Source organism: Eptatretus burgeri, chromosome 7, assembly GCF_056783735.1.
Source record: "Eptatretus burgeri isolate ZD-2024b chromosome 7, Ebu_testis_v1, whole genome shotgun sequence".
Lineage (NCBI taxonomy): Eukaryota > Metazoa > Chordata > Myxini > Myxiniformes > Myxinidae > Eptatretus > Eptatretus burgeri.
The window spans coordinates 20,762,969-20,784,416 of record NC_140967.1 but is presented as its reverse complement, the minus strand read 5'-3'; the positions used below and the strand labels follow the sequence as shown (position 1 = coordinate 20,784,416).

The 21,448-nt window shown below is 44.3% G+C and overlaps 1 protein-coding gene across 3 annotated transcripts in view; it reads right to left on the bottom strand.

Annotated features, from left to right (window-relative positions):
- Positions 1-3,377: 3,377 nt before the first annotated feature.
- LOC147022789 (poly(A) polymerase type 3-like) overlaps positions 3,378-21,448 on the bottom strand; it is a 173,602-nt gene continuing 155,531 nt past the window's right edge. For 2 of the 3 annotated variants that reach the window (XM_085887581.1, XM_085887579.1), the window contains exons 17-20: positions 13,176-13,532; positions 4,255-4,386; positions 4,069-4,110; positions 3,378-3,936 (exon numbers count right to left, since the gene is read on the bottom strand). In XM_085887581.1, the coding sequence (XP_085743707.1) occupies positions 3,838-3,936; positions 4,069-4,110; positions 4,255-4,386; positions 13,176-13,532 (630 nt within the window). In that variant the 3' untranslated portion in view covers positions 3,378-3,837. Of the gene's footprint in view, positions 3,937-4,046; positions 4,111-4,254; positions 4,387-13,175; positions 13,533-21,448 lie in introns of all 3 variants that reach the window. The other variant, XM_085887580.1, reaches the window with a different exon arrangement.

Genomic DNA, 21,448 nt, shown 5'->3' with positions numbered 1-21,448 from the left:
GCGAGACAGCTTGGAAGCGAGTGTGCCTACCTCTAGGTCATCTTGCCAACCCTCAATCAATTTAATACAAAAACTCCTTGAAACGGTGAAAACGATGAATCGTAGATTTACGACACACCTCCAGATCCCTCCGTCTGCAATGGTCAACCACCATCACAAAGCCTAACATCCTGATCATAAAGTAAATGTGTGACCACAATCAACCCCCCCCCCCCCCCGGCAAACATCACTAACCATAACCAATGATGATTGATAATTACACAGACGTCTCACCACGAGAATGCATAATGTCATCAGTTTTCATGTCACAGCACCACACAAGCACCAGCTTGATTACAACAATTGTTACACTTCGTGCTGTGGAGGGGGGAGGGTGGTGGGGAAAGTGGCGGTGGGGAGGGGGGGGGGAGAAAAAGCTCACGCATGTATTGGTTATGCATCAGTATTGCACATATACAACAAGTATGGACTCCAAAGGGCCAAACTTAAGAGTTTGACGCGTACAGAATCGCCAATCGTGCGATGATCACCGTTCAAAGTTCGTCGCCAATCGCCGAAGAATGATTATCTAATGCGCGATCAAAACCTAATGACAAGCGCTTAAATAACAGAGAAACTTTTACATGGCGCCGGGGGGGCATGTTTAAGGCCTTGAAGCATTCATTGTATGGCTTATAATTTGTAGTTTACACAGGACAGATAGATGCAATCCTCTGGAGAAGTATGACAATATCAAATTTGTCCGGAGTTACAAACTCTCGAAGGAATCATTTCGTTGGTTGCTGAATTAAATCGAGTGCAAGACGACAATGGATCAACCTACGATGTGCTGAAACACCCCCCCCCCGCACCACCCCACACCCCCTCTACTCCAACAATGGTCCGTGGCACTGAGATTATATACAAGTGCATCACTTCAATTGGATGTTGGAGATATGTGCGGTGTTTCACAGGCGAATCGGGGCTATCTGGATGGGCGATTGATTAGCTGTGGTGTACAACGGTGTTTTTACCAGAGTTTAAGGGTGAGGCATGTGTTAGCAAGATGCTCGCTAAGCACCTTTCGGAAATTCGGCCCCGAAGTCTCAAGCACCTAGAAAGGTGAGTAAATGAAGGCAGCAATTCATTGATGGGACAAAACCCAAAATCCTCGTGGATCCCATTAATCAGGGAAACTGGCAGTGGCATCATCACAGTACCAGGCAGGGAGCAGGCGGTGATTAGCACCCACTTTCATCGGTACGAAGCGAGAACACTCAACCATTTTAACCATTCCAGAGCAACCTTGATGTAGTGAAAGCTATATCATTTAGAAATACGTCACCAACTGTTTGAAAGTCCATGTTAATACAAAGAGCAGAAGTTACACACACCACACACACTTTCAGGCAATACTAATCAGAGTAAGGAATGTATCCTCTAGTGTATTCATCAAAAGCCCCATTGCTTGCGGCATAACTACATCAAACATCGTGTCCTTCACGAAGAGTAGGCGAGCTATCACCGGCACCATGGCCAAATTCCTGTCTTAACCAACAGACGGAATCGCATCAGCAGCACAGCCGCACCCTCAGCAAGCGATGCTGTGCCGCAGGACGACGATGGCAGCAACCAGCCATGCATTTTACACGCACGCACGCACACACTTCCTATCGGTCATTTCGTGCCATACACGTTACAGACCCCCAACCATTGAACTAAATGAATGAACTATCGGAGGCAGAAGAGTCTCGAGGCAAAGCCTGCAGTTGTGGGAATGGAAAAACCTCCCAATTCCCTAATCCTGGCAAAATGTTTGCATTTGTGGGCGTGAAACGTGTCTGTACACGTTAAAACTTTTCGTTAAAACAATCGCAGGTCCAGATTGTAACCGCTCGTCTCGAGGCGACTTCATCCCCCTTCCGAGTGGATTGGTGACTGCGTTTTGTCGCGTTGAGAATCCGCATGTAGTGGAGTAGAACTCCACTGATGGGGTGTGGGCACACATGGACTCGGAATGCTGAACCTTGTAATTCCCGTTTACGCCTGCACAATGATGGCTATCTAGCAGCAATGTACAATGACGCCATTTCTGCAAAACATCACAAAGGATGGAAGGGGGGGGGCAGCATTTTGTTTTCCCAAAAACATGGGGTTAAGTGGGTATTTTCGACAATACCTGCACAGGAGTTAGGGCCGGTGTTTGTGGGGTGGGTATTTTTTGTGGGGGGGGGGGGGAGGGGGCAGTTGCCAGAGAAATTGTTAATGTCCCATGGCCAAATTGCTTTTGCTAAACTGTTGCCTCATGTTATTTGTTCCTCAAGTCGAGCCGTGTAACTTTTTTGAGGCTTATGAAGGCGGTCACCGAAAGCGGAGCATGGAGCAAAACTGTGTCCCACAAATTACGTCGACTATCATTTGCGCAAAGAATACAATATTCAGGTTTCCATTAAATCACCTCGACAGTTTACATAATGAGTAATCCAACAAGCAAAAATGAAAGAAAATAAAGTGGTAAAAAATCAACAGAATTAATGTTAAACAGTAGCACACAGTTTGTTAAACTGTTGCGTGTGCACAGCTCCAACATCTCCGAAAATTTGGAACGAAGGGGAAGAAATGGAAAATGAGAAAATATGGAGATGTCTTTATAGTTTGTTAACACTCCTGATAAAGTACATCGGCATATGAATGAGCAAGCGTGCGCACACACCACACACACACGAAAATATAGTTTTAAAACTATTTCAAATGTTTGCACCAAGTTTTGTTTTGGGGGTTTGCGGTGGGGGGGGGGTGAGAGCAGTGGGGATGGGGTTGGTTATATAATACCACAGTGCTTTAGAGTTTTGGGATAATAAAGGTGAAGACAATATTATCCCACTAAAAATAAAATAAGATAAAAGCAACTCACCGCATTTGAGTCATTTTACCACAAGCAATAATAAAATACAGGGCCACCTTGTTCGAATGGGACCACAAGTATTGTAAAGCCGAACGTGAATGGCACAGCGGTTGCCCACACAAAGCGAGGGTGGTGCAGAGATATGACGCAAGGGCCCCTCTGTGGAAATGGCTCACAAAAAATATGAAAACAGGAAATAGAAAACAATCCCCCCCAAAAAAACCGTGGGGGCTAAGTTTGCATTTCACCAGAATGACGACGACCAAGATTGCAGTAAATTTTTTTTTTTTTTTTTTTTTACTTGCATTGTGATTTTTTGTTTCTTTTTACAAGTTTCAGGATCAAACTTATGTACTCGTTGCAACATATACAAAATTACACAGAAAACAAAACCGACGACAGCAAAACACAACAGAAGCATGAGGACTCCAAAGCGATGAGGGACATGGACATTAGAGTTCAAAACATACGTCACATCTTGTAGACCTGAATGTTGTGAAAAAGTATTTTTTTGTTTTTTTTTCATTTAAAATACCATATAATTAGTTACACAATGTAAACTTCAGCTTGGTATCGAGGACAATGACATGCAACAGAAAGTGCTCGGTCATTGCAAGCAAACAAAAAAGGCGATAACTAGACAGTACACAACGTAGGCAAGAGTTTCCTCAAGCATACACACAAACTCATTTAAATAAGGACCAACATATAACTCATAAAATACAATGGTAGGTCAGTCGTGTGCAGGCAAAGGGTGTCCTAACGATCTTCGTACTTTCCAGGCCACTCTATTCGAGTTTGTAAGGACACTTCTGACCAAGAACAAAGCGGTTCCTGATTGGGCAGAACCTTCTTCTTTCTTTCAGGGTCACAATGAGTCCAAAAGTTTGACATGACCCATCGAGTCCACCCCCCACCTGGCTCCAGGTGTACATACGTTCTCTGCCCTTTGTTCAGCGGTTCAGTCGAAGTCGAATAGAGTGTCGGACAATTCGGACCCTCTTGGTGGGCAGTGGAGAAAGGGCATCAGGCAGCTCATTGCTGGCTCGTCGCTGCAAGACATGGAGGTTTAGTAACAAACAACAACTCGAAAAACTCTTCGGCAGTTTGTGAAATGAGAAAGTTTCCCCCCCCCATCAACCCATCCCGATCCCTCCCTTACCCCCAAACTTGCACGATCATACCTGGCAGTTAAGGAGTTCACAGGGGGCTTCACATTTTACTTCCTGTTGGAAATTATTATTGTTATTTTTTACAATACAATCAGTTTATAAAGTTATGAAGCACCACCAGTTCGGTGTGATGCATAATACTTGGTGACCCGTGACGTCACTGCTGGTTAGCTTGAAAAAAAAAATGACTGATCCTACCATCACAACAGGCTCCTTCTCCTCAGGCCAATAACTTCCTTTGTTTACTTCCATCGGCTCATTTATTATTTCTTTATTCGAACAAGAACATTCGCTCTCTTCCTCCTTTGGCTCCATGTCTCCTGAATGATCCTGCAGTCAACACAAGAATGAATAGGTGTTTGGGACTAAAATATTATTTGGGAATATGGTCGTGGTTGAGAAAGTTAGAGTGAGGATGATTGCCTGAGAGGGTCCACCATGAGGTTGAAACAATTTAAGAATCATACGTCACCTTTGCAAGATATTCAAGTACTCTCCTCCGAGTACATATCAAATGCTTCAAATCAATTACATAATGTCATAGTCCTGCACATGTTAGAAGTAAAAGTTCCCACACAAGCTGTAGATTCCCGTTGGGAGAGGCATGATTACATCGTCAAGTGACTGGGAGTCAGCTCATGAGCTCTTAAAAATGGAATGTACTCATTCAAACTATGTTTTTGTCTACAAAGTTCAGGCTCATGTAAAACCTAGAACACAGAACATAACATAAAAGAACAGCAGGAACACAAAATATTGAGGGAAGCATACGAACAGCAGGGGAAAGAGACATTTGGAAGAATGCTTTTATTAAATGTGTAATGCCTGAAAAACTGGCATTCTTTCTTCCTGATCAGAGACATAAAGACACAAGGGGTGAAAAAAAAAATGTACACAAACTCAAGCAGAACAATTAATGGGCTGAAAGGTGTAAAATAAATAAAAACGGTCATAAACTGATCTCCTCAACTACAGACCAATCAGCTTACTTCCAATCATCAGCAAGGTCATGGAATCCATCATCGCAGTTGATATAAAATCATTCCTTTTCTCCAACAACCACATCTCAGATCACCAATTTGGTTTCAGACCAGGTCATTCTACTCACTCAATCATGGATGCAATCCCTCAATGTCAGCCATGAGATCAAGGTCATCTCCATGGACGTATTTCAGGCTTTTGATACAGTCGAGCATCCTGCCTTACTCTCCAAAATCTCTGCCTATGGCATTTAAGGTCAACTCCAAACAAGGCTTACTGATTTCCTCTACTCTCATAGCCAACATATGGCACTTAGTGGAATCCTTTCATCTCCTCTCCTTGTCAAGGCTAGAATGCCCCAACATATTGTTCTGGTCCCAGTCCTATTCCTAAACTTCATAAATGATTTCTCTGAATCTCAATCTCTGCAAAATCCTCTATTCGCTGGTGACATCCCTCCTCCTTTAGACAAGTAGTCTGTAGCCCCTTCCCTCTCTTCAGACCTTGACAAAAATCACAAAATGGTCAAACACTTGGAATATGTCTTTCAATCCAGACAAATCTCAATCTCACTATCTTTCTCCGAAAAGGACCATCTGGCAACCCCCCACTGACATTCTTGAGGAAGTTTAGTCATTCAAACTCCTGGGTCTCACCATCAGCCATGATCTTTTTTGGGCAAACCACACATACAGGTTGGCCTCCAAAGCCAGCCAATGACTGGGAATCCTCCGTTGTACAAAGTCCTTCCTTGGAACACCTAAACTCCACTGACAAGGCCTTCATGATTATTGGAATGTCTCCCAATGAAGCCGAATCTATGGGTCTATTACAACACGACCATGTACATCCACTACGGTGGTCTCTGTTTTATTGCTTCCTTTCTGGTCTTGCATCCTCTGCTCTTTCTTTGCTTTGTCCCCCACAGGTTTCTGCAGGGAACACATGGTCCACCATCAACTCCATTCTGGTGAAACTACCGAAATCCAGGATCATTGCTCACCTCTACTCATTTGTTCCTCTTTTATCCTGCCTGTGGATCGAACTTCCACATTCTCTTCAATCCAATTCTTTCCTACAGGTCTTCAAGACAGCTGTTCACCATCTCAGATTGTCCCCAATCCAAAAACATTTTCTACCCTCATAAACCCACCTCAATCCCCCTCCTTACAAATTTCCAGTTTTCCCTCCTGAGTTTTTCCTCTGTATCCATATTTTCCACCCCATGCATCATCCATCCATCCATCAGGACCATACTCTTTACAGAGCACTGGTGCTGCCGAAGCAGTCTCCTGGGCAATTGGGCACAATCCTGGATGGGTCGCCACTTCGATGCAGGATACTCAAATGGCTCAATCATCACAGCAAACTGGTACTCATTTTGCCCACCTCGGAAGGATGACGGGCTGAGTCAACCCCACCTGGCATCAACTCAATGGCCAAGCGGGATTTGAACTCGGGACCTGAGGATCCCAAGCTCGCCACCCGAACCACAGCCAACAGCAGGCGTGCATCCTCTCCTGCCCCCCTACTTCTCCCCACACCCATTGATTATCCAAATCTGCCTCTATATTGGTCTTCAACCCTGCTGTTGGTGTCCCCCCCCTCTCTTAAGTGTTCCTTTTGTCCTGATCCATTCAGTGTACTAATTCTTGCTCTTCAACGAGCCTTGACTATGTATACAAAAAATAATAATAATGTTACTCTGTGATGCAAGAGTAACAGGCCCAGCGATACAAACTTTGTCACTTCAGCACATGAATGATACAACAGGAGCACCAACCCAAACGGGAGAACAGGACTCCATCAATCTCTGGATGAAGTCCTTGTAGGTATTTAGAAGCCTGACTTTGCCAAGGAAAGACTTGGCATGACAGGATGATAGGCCAACTCTGATATGTGATTTGATCAAGAGAGGTTGTAGCTGATGGCAAAGGCCAAAATATTGAGGGATTAAGAGTCTCAAAGACATTTGTCAAGGAAGTCGACAGAAGTGCTCACGAGACAGTCCTTTTGTGGAGATAAGGAATGCGAGAGATTTTTAAGGGCTGAAAGACGTATTCCAAGTGTTAGACCAGCTCCTAATTTTTTTTATCGAGGTCTACAGAGAGGGAAGAGGTTGCTGCCTACCTATTTGAAGGAGGGATGCTATGGTATATGGTGTAGTCATCAGTGAAAAGAACCCTTCAGCTACAAAATCTAGGATGTGTCCTTGTGCTGACAGTTTTTGGCATATTTTTCTCCCTCCTGCTGATTTATACCTTTGGGTAATCTATAGAACAACAATCACACCCTGCATTATAAGTGCAAATGTCTCAATGAGAGGATCGTGTCAACAATTAATCTATCCAATCAAAAGCCACGCCAAGCTTCATGCTAAACTTGGTTAGCTGGGATATATAAACCTTTTGATGATGACTCATGGAAAGGCCTTCACGATGAGCAGGGAGATCCCACAGTAGATGTTGCAATCACTGTAATCTCCCTTGTTCTTGTACAAAATTATAATTATTAGCACCATGTACATCTTTGATGCGCAAAGCTCTTTCCAGCAGAGGAGAAGCAAGTTGTGCTATTGCTGGGGTAGAACAGTTTTCCCACACTTGAGTACTTCTGACTTGTATGCCATCTTCACCCAGTGCCTTTCCATTTTCAAAGGTGTTGATTGCCTTGTTCAGGTCTTCTGGTAATGGTGCCTCATCCAGTTCCTTCATAATTGAGAGATCCTGGATGGCATCGAGAGCTGTTTCGGAGTCTTCATTCTCCCTGGAATAAAGATCAAAATACAGTTCCACACATCATTCCATTTGCTTTTTCTGGTCTGTCATGAATGACAACATTCTTTCTCTTCCTCCTTGGCTCATACTCAGGGGATTTGCAGGTTTGCAAGAACAACTGGATCAAGAGGATTCTTGGAGTGAATAGGGTGGATAGATGGAAGACGGTTGAACTGAGGGAGGAGATTGGTGTGCAGATGAGGTTGACAGGGAGATTGGTAAAAAGCCGGTTGAAGTGGGTTGGATACTTGGTGCGGTTGGAGGAAGAGAGAATAGCAAAGGGTGGATAGGTTGAGGGAGCTAGGTTGGAGGAAAAATGTAGGCCATGGTTGAGATGGGAAGATTGTGTGAAGGGGTATCAATAAGGTGGGAGTGTGGTTTGAGAGTGGAGAAAGATGGTTGAGGACAGGGGGAAGTGGAGGAGTATTATGGTTGAGGCAGGGCAGAGCTTGGTACCATTGGATCTCACCCCTTATAAAGGGAAGAGAAGGAGAAGAAGAGTGATGTCCCCATAAGAAAATTTCAGGGGAACTATTTTTTTTGCACTTGAGCAACTGTCTTTATCCCATTGAGCATTGCAGTTATATCTCCCATGTCAAGTGAAGATTGAATATTCCAGTGCTTTTTTTTGAGATAATGTCGAGGCTTGTATGAGAGCTAACACACAGAACATACAACAAGGGAAGCAGGAGACAAGAGAGGCAGGAGAGGGAAGGAAAAAAACACAGTGGGTAATAGAGACATGAGGAGATCTGTGGAAGGGAGAGGGATGGGGCAGGGTACACAGGGTGAACAAGATGGACACTACAGGGACTTTCAAGTCCTGACAGGACAGACTTTCAGAAAGGAAAGCAGGGAATTTGGAGGTTGTGGTTTGGGGTGGATTAACAGGGGTAGAAAAGATCATAGTTTTGCATGTGGGAAGATAAGAGATGGTGGTAAACAGCTGTTTTGAAGACCTGGAGGGAAGAGTGGGATTGAAGAGAGTGTGGGGGTCTGTTCCAAAGGTGGGGAAAAAAAGAGGTATGAAAGTGAAGGTGAGCAGTGATTCTTGATTTTAGTAGTTTTACTGGAAGGGAGTTGCTGGTGGACCTTGAGTACCCTGCGGAAATATGGGGGGGGGCACATATCTCAGACAGAGTAGGGGGGGTGAGCAAGGCCAGAGAGGAGATGGTAGAAGACAAAGACCAGCGACCTGCCTGCGGTGAGAGAGAGACCCAAATACTCAGCTTCATCATGGGAGATACCAATGATCCTAAATGCCTTGGTTTCCACAGTGTGAAGCCAAGAAAGGTGAGAGGCAGGAGCACCAGCCCAGAGGGGAGAGCAGTACTCCATCAGGCTGTGGACAAAAGTTTTGTATGTGGTCAGGAGCTCAGGTGTGCCAAGGAAGGACCTTGCACAATGGAGGATGCCCAGCCGGCGACTGACTTTGGAGGCTAGCTTGGCAGTTTGTTTCACTATCTTATGGTTGCTCCGAATCCGTGTATTTCCTGTCGAAGTTTCTAATTGTATGAAGTAAGCTGCATGGTTTGCTTCGATGACAGGAATCATTTAGTTTGAATGGGCATCAAAATCCGTTATGTTTTGCATGGTTTTCCCACTGAAAATTGCCAGAGCAGTAACGTAGATACTTCTTTTTATTTCAATAAAAAAAAACAAGTTCGAATTGTGAACATACCCCGTGGGAGTTCATTCGTACAAGTCTCAGGTGAGCGATAGCACGGACGACAGATAGTTTTGAAATGTGGTAAGATTTTCATCGCATCAGAAAAAGAAACCAGAACACCTCACAAGAGTGAGGCTAGTTTCATATCATCATTGGTGACTTGATTTTGCGTTGAGCATTGCCCAGCGCATTAAAAAAGTTTTTTCTTTTAAAAAAAGATAATGGGCCGAAAGGGCTGTTTCTCAGCCCAAATGGCGGGCATCGCACTTTGGGCTCAGTTAATGCCGAGGGAATGGTCTCCAGAACATACCTGTCAAGTTTGGTTCAGTTCCGTCCACTAATAACCGAGAAATAACAATTTTTAGAAAATGGGCCAAAATGGGCCATTCCTCTGCCCGAAGGTCCACAATCGCACTTCGGGCTCAGTTTATGCCTGCACATATGTGTCTAGTATATGCCTGTCAATTTTCATCGAATTCTGTTCACGAATAATGGAGAAAGACGTTCAAATGAACTACACAAGAAAAGAGAACGTGAGCAGCGCTTCGACCCCGTGGGGTGGAAGACCCCACGGGGTAAAAAGAGCAAAAGTGTGTCTGTTTTAATGTCCTGTAACTACACCGAGACCCTTTTCCTGAGCGACACGAAATTTCAGGGTATACTCAGGGGGTCTCAACTTGGTTTTTACATTAAATACTTTACAAAAAACAAATCCAAATTTTAATTCTTTCGGATTTCTCATGTGTGATTATTTGGGTTATTTTTTAATTGTGGCAGACCAGTCACATAACTTTGTCTGGTAACTACTCTGAAAACAAGGACCATAGATAGATGTGATGGGAAACTCCTATTACGCATGTATGAGCCAAATCAGAATAGTCTACCTTTCATAAGAGGTCCCACGAGTAACCAGATAACATGATATTTCATATAAAGACCATACTTTTTGTCCCAGCCACTGAGAAGGTCGGAGACAGGGAACATTAAAATGAGCTCTGTCCGATCGATCATCCATCCATCTACTTTTGTGTACGGGATATTTCAAAAACTGTTGAACATTTAGCTTTCACATTGTAGATATCTATTCTTCATGACATGATCTCAAACTGATTAGATCATGGCTGTGATTGGCTGAATTCTGCTGCCATGACTTTTTTTTTGACTTTTTGTATACAGACAGAGTCAAAGCTTGTGGAAGAGAGAACACAGAATGCATCAAGACAGAACATAACATAAGGAAGAGCAGAAAGAGAAGGGGGGGGGGGGAGGAGAATGCCTCCAGCAGGGCTGAGGGAGAAAATGAATGGAGACAGATAATAAGGAATGCCTGGTTAAGGTTGAGGGGTCAGGGAGAATGTAGTGGGTGGATAATATGGATACAAAAGCAAAATTTAGGAGAGGGAGAGTTTAGTGGGTGGAGAAAAGATCATGGTTTGGATGGGGGATTATCCGAGAGGGGAGTGAACAGCTGTCATAAAGATCTGAAGGGAAGAAATAAATCGAAGAGAATGTAAAAAGTTCGTTCCACAGGCAGGAAAAAAGGAAGAACAAATGAGTGGAGGTGAGTAGTGATTCTGGATTTTTGGAGTTTCACTTGAGAGGTTTCTGGTGGACTGCATGCGCCCCGCAGATACCCGGGGGGAGGGGTGGGTGGCAGGATTGGGGGGGGAGCGATGACAAGCATGGAGAGTGTGCAAGACCATAAAGTAGGTGGAATAAGACAGAGACCAATGATCTGTTGGTGATGGAAGCATGATAGGCCCACAGACTCAGCTTCACTGTGGGAGATTCCTATGACCTTGAAGGCCTTCGTTTCCACCGGCGTCAAGCTGAACAAGGTGCGAGGCAGGGGGGTGCACAACGGAGAATTCCCAATTCGCGAATGGTTTTGGAGGATAACTTTGAAATGTGGTTTGTCCAAGAAAGACCATAGTCGAGAGCAAGACCCAAGAGATTGAATGACTGAACTCTTCAAAAGGGTTGTAAAGAGTGTAGCTGGGAAGTTTGCCATACGGTCATGTGTGTGTGAGTGAGTGAGACGGAGAGAGACGGAGAGAGAGAGCATATCTCAAGATTTAAAGACATTCCATGCGTTGGACCAGTTTGTGATGAATGGAATTTTGAAACTTAAGAACAACGCATTTAACAGTGAATTAATTCTCTGGTGAAAATTATAGTTGAATCAGTAAAGATATATTTGCAATTTCAGCAACCATTGATTTTCAACAAAACAGTGTAACTTACCATATGCTTTGCACGCATTGTCCAAAGTTTTCAAATGAAAACCAGACTGAAATTTCGGATAAATTAATGATAATATGCTTTCATCTGTCAAAAGTATAATGACATGCTTTAACTGAGGTTTACAATAGTTGTGCCGAGCTGCTGGCTTGCAACATTTCTGGAAAACTTTTTGGAAAATTTCTGGAAACACAGCTATGCTGCTGATGTAGTCCCCACCCTGTAGATTGCGCAGGAATTTAGAATTTGGCGAGGGTACCAACAGCCAATCACTCTCAAAAAAGTACGATTTAATGTTCACAGCCAATTTTATGGGTGACATCAAAGAAACACCCTGGCTTTAAAGTAACAGAATTGGTGGGCCGGCGAGCGGACCCCGGCTCACGTGGCGGGCCTGCGATCGGACCCCGGCTCACGTGGCGGGCCGGCGAGCGGACCCCGGCTCACGTGGCGGGCCGGCGAGCGGACCCCGGCTCACGTGGCGGGCGGCGAGCCGACCCCGGCTCACGTGGCGGGCCGGGGAGCGGACCCCGGCTCACGTGGCGGGCCGGGGAGCGGACCCCAGCTCACGTGGCGGGCCGGGGAGCGGACCCCGGCTCACGTGGCGGGCCGGGGAGCGGACCCCGGCTCACGTGGCGGGCCGGGGAGCGGACCCCGGCTCACGTGGCGGGCCGGGGAGCGGACCCCGGCTCACGTGGCGGGCCGGGGAGCGGACCCCGGCTCACGTGGCGGGCCGGGGAGCGGACCCCGGCTCACGTGGCGGGCCGGGGAGCGGACCCCGGCTCACGTGGCGGGCCGGGAATCAAATCTCGATTTATCGGCGGGCCGGGAATCAAATCTCGATTTATCGGCGGGTCGGGAATCAAATCTCGATTTATCGGCGGGCCGGGAATCAAATCTCGATTTATCGGCGGGCCGGGAATCAAATCTCGATTTATCGGCAGGCCGGGAATCAAATCCTGATTTGTCAGTGGCCTGGCAATGGAACCCAACCCAGATTTATTAGAGGGATGGAAATTTAACCTAGATTTATCTGCTGCATGGAAATCAAACCCATATTTACCTGGCGGGGTGGTAATTGAAACCATATTTCCCTGACAGGGTGGGAATCAAACCCATATTTACCTCGCGAGGTGGTAATTGAAACCATATTTCCTGGCAGGGTGGGAATCAAACCTATATTTATTTGATGGACCGGGAATCAAACCCTCATTTATCAGTGCGCTGGGAATTGAATCTAGATTTATCGGCAGGATCGGGATCGAACCCAGAAAGGACAGCGAAATGGGAGTATGCTCTTGAAGTGTGCTGTACATCAACATTTAGCATGACATCAGCAAACACAGCTGAAACTACCTTTTTTCCAAAGCACTGCTGCTTGCTGTGAAATGTTATTGTAGAGCTTTTGCCTCTGCATGATATGCTCTCGTGATGACAAATGCATTCCTTACCAAATTTTCTGCAGAAACAGAGGATGGACCATTTTTTGGCCTCTTTGGTGAATCCTGTGGAATCAATGAGCTTGTCCGCTTCAGAGCTGTGACACACTTTTGCTTTATGCTGGCCATCATCATTTCAGGCTCCTCGTGTGCACCATCTGAGGTTGGGACGATCATGCACCGTCTGGCCTGTCCACACAGGAAGCCGAGTGGTCCTTGGCGTTTCTCAATTAATTCATTTGCAAGGGATGTGAAAGATAGGCTTAAACATGGAGGACGAGACGGGCCTTGCACAGCCCTGCCCGTCTCACTGTGCACTTTAATCTCTTTGCTGCAAGCTTCAAGATCAGATGTGCTCTTTTCTGAAACCTATGGAGGAATCAGGGGACACACAATCTGATTACTGTGGTGATCCAAAGTAGACAATCATATATAGTGGAAAGGGAATGATGGGGAAAAAAAAAACAAACAAACAAAAAAATCCCCAAGTTTAGGCACATTTATTATTCTCCCCCACAAAGGTTACATCCAATTGCACATGCAAAATCCTCCCGCTGAGAAAAAGAATCGCACAACAATACGATGTAATGTTTTGTCCATTTGCAAACCATACTTGATGTGGCACTCAGAAGGCCCTATTGTACTCGAGGTATGTAAAATTCCCAAGCCAAAACTTTGAGAATCCACGATTACCATGATAAACAAAAGCTTAACTCACACACACTTAATCTCACAATTAAAAATCCCCTTTTTCATAAAAGTCAGACAAGTTAGTCCCACAACCACCATCATTTGACAAAACTAGATGTTTTAATGGAGTTTTTTTTTAAATTATTTTTTATTTATGTGGTAAGGGCTAAGCTAATAGGATGACTGAGAGGTATGCACACTCGCCTCCAAGCTGTTGAGCCTAGGTTTGAATTCCACCCAGCTATAAACCGTCATCCCGGTGTTTCACCGGCAGGGTGATTGATCAATGTTTGTGCCGTCTCTTGAATGGACATTAAACTGGTGTCCCATCTGCCAGCATTAGTTGGTGGATGCTAAAGATCCCATGGTGTCCTTCATGAAGAGTAGGCGAGCTATTGCCCGCACCCTCGCCATATTCCTTCCCGAACCTAAAGATGGCATTGCATCAGTGGCACAGCTACGCTCTCAGTCAATAATGCTACCCCACAGCCTGACGCTGCATACGAACGAAGAAGAAATAAATGCTGTCCCTTGTGATGACTGTTTTTAATTAGTTCATAATGTTTCATGTTAACCCTGTTCACACGCATGAACACATACATAAACACAACATGTTCAATAGGTTCTGGTGACTGGTCTGAACCAACTTATGATTTTAAAGGACTTATTAGCCTCACCCATTCCCAAAGTGCTGGGAAAGTCTTTTCTAATTAGTCTATACATCAGTAAGCGAGTCCACATGTAGATGAACTTCATACTATTGTTTATTATTTTGCAGATCTACTGCAATATCTACACTGGGAAAGCTTTGTTGTTAAATGATTCATCTTGTTCTCAATGCAATACAGGTGAAATTTACAAGTTGGGAAATATCTACCGAATGTAAAGGGAAAGATTTTCATTGCAATAGCTGCTCATCGGCTAACACGTCTTGTGAGGTCGATTACATTGATAACCCATCTGTACAGAAGACTACACATTCTGGATTCTCATGGTGTAAAAAATTCACATGGAATATGGAACATCACTCAGGAGTTGAGGAATAAATAATTTATCAGTGGTGTTGTTGGACGTAGATCATACATAAGGATCATCCCCACAAGTGGATAGAGAATGCCATGAAATTATTCTGGGTTCCCTGTGATGTGGCATGCCACTTGCAAGTTTACTTTTATTGCAATTATTATTTGGCTCAGCATTATTGTTCAAAAAGAAAGAAAAAAAGCAGCCGGTAAAGAATTGCACTAAGTACTGTTCCCCCGATTTGTAACATGATCGAGAAGACCTCGCTCAAGCTGCACCGGTTCATCCATGACCCATACTTCCCTGGCATGTGGTTTCCATTTTTATAGCTCCTTCACAACAATCTCCCAGTTATGCGAAGACCGAAAGGATCATTGAAACTGAAGAATGCCATATCATCATCAAATCCACAGTGTGGTCAATCTGGGTTCACAATTTGTGTGATTTGGTGTGAAATGAATGTACATGAGCAAATGTGTGAATATTTTTCTACTTGTGCACTTTGGAACACCAGCTGTCATGTGCAAAAATATTTGCAGGTCAGAGTTTCCATCTTTAACTCTTTGAACCCTGAGCTCCTTGGACTTTCATTTCAACTCCCCTACCCTGGGCTCCCTGGAGAAAAATCCAACCGCTTGGTTAAAGAGGTTTGCATAGTGGCCAGTAATCCGGCCACTTGGGTAAATGGAGGTTTGAATAGTGGCTGGTACAACGGCCTCTCGGGTTCAAAGGGTTAAGAAAACGCATTTGCTTAAACCAATCTCAAATTGAAGCAGGAAATGTGCAATCGCTTTTTTTCTCTTCCTTTGGTAAATTAAAACCATCTTGACAAGTATTTTCATAAAAAAACGAAACTCGAAGAGCACTCTTCGACGTTGAGACATCACCAGACATGCCTCCGCCCACTTTCAGATATCATTATTCATACTTGTAACAAGTTTGATTTAAATCCCTGAACCCAGATTCAAAATCAGACTGTGTGTCTGATCAGGTTGAAATTTAAAACATATTCCCCATGACTTCTAGATCGTAAATGACATTTTAGGTCAAATGATGAAGTCGTTCAAGAGAAAGAATATATATTTTAAAATTTTTCATTCAATCCAATATGGCTACCAGACCATGTGACCTATTAACTACTTGTGAACAACGTGGAATCCCCAAATGCTTGGGATACATGTGAGTGAAGTTTCCCCTCGATCTGTTAAGCCGTTCTGGAGAAGAATATTTTTAAAGGTTTATTCTTTCAAAAAACAAAACATAGCTGCCAAACCATGTGACTTGATGTCACAGGTGGATAACTTTTTATTCCTCATGGATAGGCGATCATACCTGAAATGTTTCGCCTTGATCTGTTCAGCCATTTCAGAGAAGAAGATTTTTGAAGGTTTTTATGCTAAAAAAAAATATGGCTGTCAAACCACATGACTGATGACATCAATTTTTTTCCCTGATACAATTTATCCATATAACATATTGTTGTGGTTTCCTGCCCGTCGGCGTGCGGGCGACCGCTTTTAGCCAATGGCGGCCGCTCTCGCCCATCGAATGGGCAAACCTAGTCGCAGATTTCAGAACAACGCCGAAATCCAGGCACGGGTGTGCTTTTAATCACACCGAAAATCAGCCAGATATTCTGTCCGCGCGCGACAGGGTCTAATCGCCGAATTGTCAATTTACCTAATTATGCGCGCACACAGAAATGCCGGGGATTTACACCTCGACGGGACCTGCATGGAAACGAGCCGCAAAGCAGCTCGCTCCGTTTGCGATTTGCCGAGCGGTGTATATTGCCAAGCCCCGCCGGATCCGATTCTCTTATCGGTTATTATCAACCAGCTATATTCCTAACTTAATTATGGCAGTTCAATTGAGGGAAAGGACGCAACGAACAGGTCACATTCACACAAGGGCATTTATTACTATAGCACGTATGCAAGCAATGGGGGTAAGGGAACAGGACACGAGCAGAAAGATAACTACAATCGTTTGTCTATAGTTATTATGTACAGTCACTTGTGCAGTTTTACTTATGGGACTGGCGCCACAAACACACATACATACAAACCCAGAAAAGGTAAGAAAGAGAAAATGTGACCATTTGGTGAGTTCCCCGAGCTCGTGTCCTCCACGATCAGACTCCGCACACGATCCAGCGATTCCGTCACGACCACCGACCCAACCCACGCGTCCAGAGAGCGAGAGCGAGAGCGAGAGCGAGAGCGAGAGTGAGAGAGAGAGAGCCCACAACCAACGACCCAATCCACGCCACCAGAGAGACTGCGAGAGCGCGCGCGATGCAGAGCCCAGAGAGAGAGAAAAAAGCTTCAGCGTATGCACACACATCCCAGAGCCTGCGCCTCCTCCTTATATCTCGAGCTCCGCCCGCCCTCGCCTCCCGTCCCTTCTTCCAGCACGCGCGGGAAACTTCCAGAAGTAGGGCATTTTTTCTCCTGGATCGGGGCCTTTCTTTTGCCTTTTCTATAGCTTTTGCTGCATTTTGTTCCTCTCGCAGGGTTATTCGTTGGGGGAAGGGCTGAGGCCGTCATCTGTTCTCCCTCGACAAATGCCAGGCTTCTGGCAACCGTGTGCTGAGGTAGAAAGCGGTGGTGGTTGTGGTTGAGGTGGTTGTTGTGAAGGCGGTTGTGGAGAAGGTGGCTGTGGTTGTTGAGATGCGGATGGTGGTGGTTGAGAGATGGTTGGTCCAAAATAAAGATAGCAAAAGAAAAACACTACCTCAAAGATCACAGCCCGGTTACACGAATATTCAAGCTAGACGATGGTGGGGAAATCTGAACAGACTTATCGACATAACTGATCTAAAGACCTATATGGTGTCCTGTGAGTTTCCACAACCGTAACAATATATATATATATATATATATATATATATATATATATATATATATATATATATATATATATATATATATATATATATATATATATATATATGTTGAAGGCTTCAGTCTCGGACTAAATAGTCCTCATCGAGGCCAATAAAAGAACTGCATTGATAGAAAAGTAAGGAAAGAGAATGGACCAAGAGTTTTTGAGAAAGTAAAAAAATCTGCTTTTTGAAAAGGGGAAGGTCATAAGTGTTTGGGAAGACATGAGAAGGTAGAGAGTTCCAGAGCTTGGCAGTGGAGGGGAAGAAACAATCATAATGGCCTACCCTTGAGTTGCCAATGGCCACACAATAATGTGATGTGATGTAGTGCCTTGTTGAGTATTCTTTGGTCTCGTTAATGGCAGAGATAAACAAGCAGCAAGTTATTGTGAGCAAAAACCGAAGTAATATCTGTAGAAAAGAGAAAGAGAGCTGACTATGCAGCATAATTTGAGCAGGTCGAGTCTTGAGGTCACATTGGTATAGTTGACAAGTCAAATAACTTTGTATTCAATTCTGTCCAGCAAGTATGTGGAGCTGGAACCTCCCCAGATGTGAGAGCAGTACTCAATACAAGGACGAATCAATCCTTTATATAGTTGGAACAACTGTTCAGAGGAGAAAAATCTTCAACATCTGAACAGGACTCCTAATTTCTTTGAGGCAGACTTAGCTATTTGTGTAATGTGTGTGTTCCAGGATAAATTTGAAGTTAGAGCAATGCCAAGTAGGTTTATTGTATCACATAGTGTAATTGTAGAGCTTTCAAAGGAGATTGGAGAGTTGAGGAGTTTTAGAAAGAGAGAGATGAGAAGAAACTGAGTTTTTGAAGCATTAAACCTAACGATTAGATTTGCCCCACTGGGAGATCTTGTCCAAATCTGGAGTTGAAGAGGTGGCTGTGATGAAGCGAGATGTAGATCGAGTGAGGGAAGATGCGGCAGATGGGAATGCCATGGAGGAATGTAATGTCGTCATCAGCATACGAGTGCATTTGGTTATTGTAGAATAGTAGAGTCAAAATATGATCCGTATCACCTAACCCCAAAAAATTGCAACAAAACGTTTTATTGTTTTTAATGTTTTAATAGGTCATGCTGCGTGCCAGAAAAGTCTCGGGTAATCTGACCCCGGTAAAGGGGTTAATTTGCATATTTTCAAGATGGCCACCAGTGAAAATTTCAATGTACAACAAACTTTTTTATGGTTGATTTTAGACCCTATAAATGTATTAGCTACATATAGGAACATGGGGTTTCTGAATCGAATGAACATAGTTTCTCCCGCCTATGACGTTTATGAGATCATAGCAAAAACCGAAAGCCAACCCCCTTTATTTCCATGTGGTTCACCGGAGTGATCAGTTCTGAGCTGGACTTGGGTCCGATCTTGTTATCGAACAGACACTTATGCGATCACTCAAGTCGACTGGTGGGTTGACCAGGGGCAGTGGCATGACGGAGGAGTAACGTGCCCTGTGGACACTGTCATCCCCATATGTTCGGAATATAATGTAGCCATGCAAGAATTCAATGATTGCACTTATACATCGAGTGAACAGCACAAGGAGGCCACCAAGTCCAGGATGGAGTGGGACCAATCAGATCTAGCAAAAATCCAAGAAAAACTTCAGTCATGCAATCCGTTCTCTGATGATCCAGCCTTGAAAAATGTCACTGGTGTTATAGCCAAGGATGAAGTGAATGTTGACAACTTGCAGGTAGTGGGGAAAGGAGTTGCTGAAAAGCTGACTGGACAACCAGTTTTCACTTACACATGCAAAAGGAAGGACAAAGGGAAAACTCTGGGAGATTCATCTGCTGTCCAGGTTATTGGCGACCAAACTATAGACCCTGCTCTTCTGTTTCAGAGGCTACTTGTAATTTCTCGGGCAGGGAACCTCTCATTTGAGGACGTTTTTGAATATGAATTGTCTCCAGTTCCCCCAGCTCTCTTTGAGGCGAAGCACATATTCAGGAAAGCGGACAAGCCACAGCTTGCGAGAGCAATAGATGAATATGCAAAAGGTTTGTCTACCGAGGAAGAGTCAGACGATGTACCCAAGACGGACCACTATGTGTTGGATGGTGGCTCACTGATGCATCGCGATAAGTGGACGAAAGGGAGCACATACGGATCTATAGCTAATGGCTATGCTGACTTCATACTCCGCAATTATGGGAAAGCTACTGTTGTCTTCAACGGTTATTCGAATGAACCATCTATAAAGGACAGCACACACCAGCGTCGTCAAAAGAAACATCATCTCAAAGTCAACTTCACAGAAGACACCGTGTTCATGGGGAAAAAAGATGAGTTCTTATCGCATGGTTCCAACAAGCAGGAACTGATAAACATCATTAGCCAAAAGCTAAAGGAAAAGGGGTGCACTGTGATAAACGCAACAGGTGATGCAGACTACGACATCGTGCAAGCAGCAGTACGAGCTTCCCAGCTGCAGTGAACAACACTGATAGGTGAAGATACGGACTTACTTATTCTTCTGCTTCACCATTTTGCTGAAGGTGGCAACTGGGACTTGTACTTCCGATCTGACAAGACGCAGAACCAAAGCAGAGTGTATCACATAACAGACTGAAGAGCCTCTTAGGATCCCAGGCATCTACCATGATGCTGTTCGTATATGCCTTTACTGGATGCGATACAACTTCGCACATATTTGGGGTTGGCAAGAAATCTCTCTTCCAGAAAGTCATGAAAGGTGATGCTGGTTTGAGGTCATATGCCCAAGCATTTGCTACACCAGGTCAAAGCACAGATGCAATTGTAGAGATTGGGTACAAGGCAATGGTCCAGGTGTTTGGTGGAAAGGGAACAGATACTCTCACTTCGTTGCGCCACAGCATCTTGACAAAGAAAGTGGTATCGGCTGTGTCGTTTGTTACCCCAGAGCGTCTGCCGCCAACTGAAGCGGCTACTAAGCACCATTCACTCCGCACGCATTGCCAGATCATGACATGGATGGGAGAAGAGGCAGATTTGGAAGCAACAGACTGGGGGTGGAAAACAGAGGAGCATCAGTTCATCCCAGTAATGAATGAAATGAATGCCACACCAGACTCTTTGCTTTAGGTAGTTCACTGCAACTGCACTACCGGGTGCAGTACTCAACGCTGCACATGCAGAACCTACGGTCCACCATGCACATCAGCTTGTGGACAGTGCCAAGTGCAGTCATGTAGCAACCCTTTCAATCAAATGTTGGGGGATGAGAATGAGAATGATGACAATGCTGAGATGATCTAGGGCGACAATGGGCATGGCTTATGGTAAGGCTGTGTGGCATACATACAGATTTCTTTTGGATTGATGACGTCCCATCTATGTAATTACAGGAAAGGGGCAGCTTAACTAGTTCAAGGAGTTAAATGATAGCATCACATGTCATAAAACAACAGATTTTCTATGGCATACTCATTTATCTTTTAACTATGATGTCATATAAATCATAGTTACGTCATAGTACGTCATAGGTGGATGGAACTATGTTTATTTGATTCAGAAATCCCATGTTCCTATCTGTTGCCAATACATTCATAGGGTCTAAAATCAACCATAAAAAAGTTTGTAATGCATTGAAATTTTCATTGGCGGCCATCTTGAAAATATGCAAATTAACCCCTTTACCGGGGTCAGATTACCCGAGACTTTTTTCTGGAAT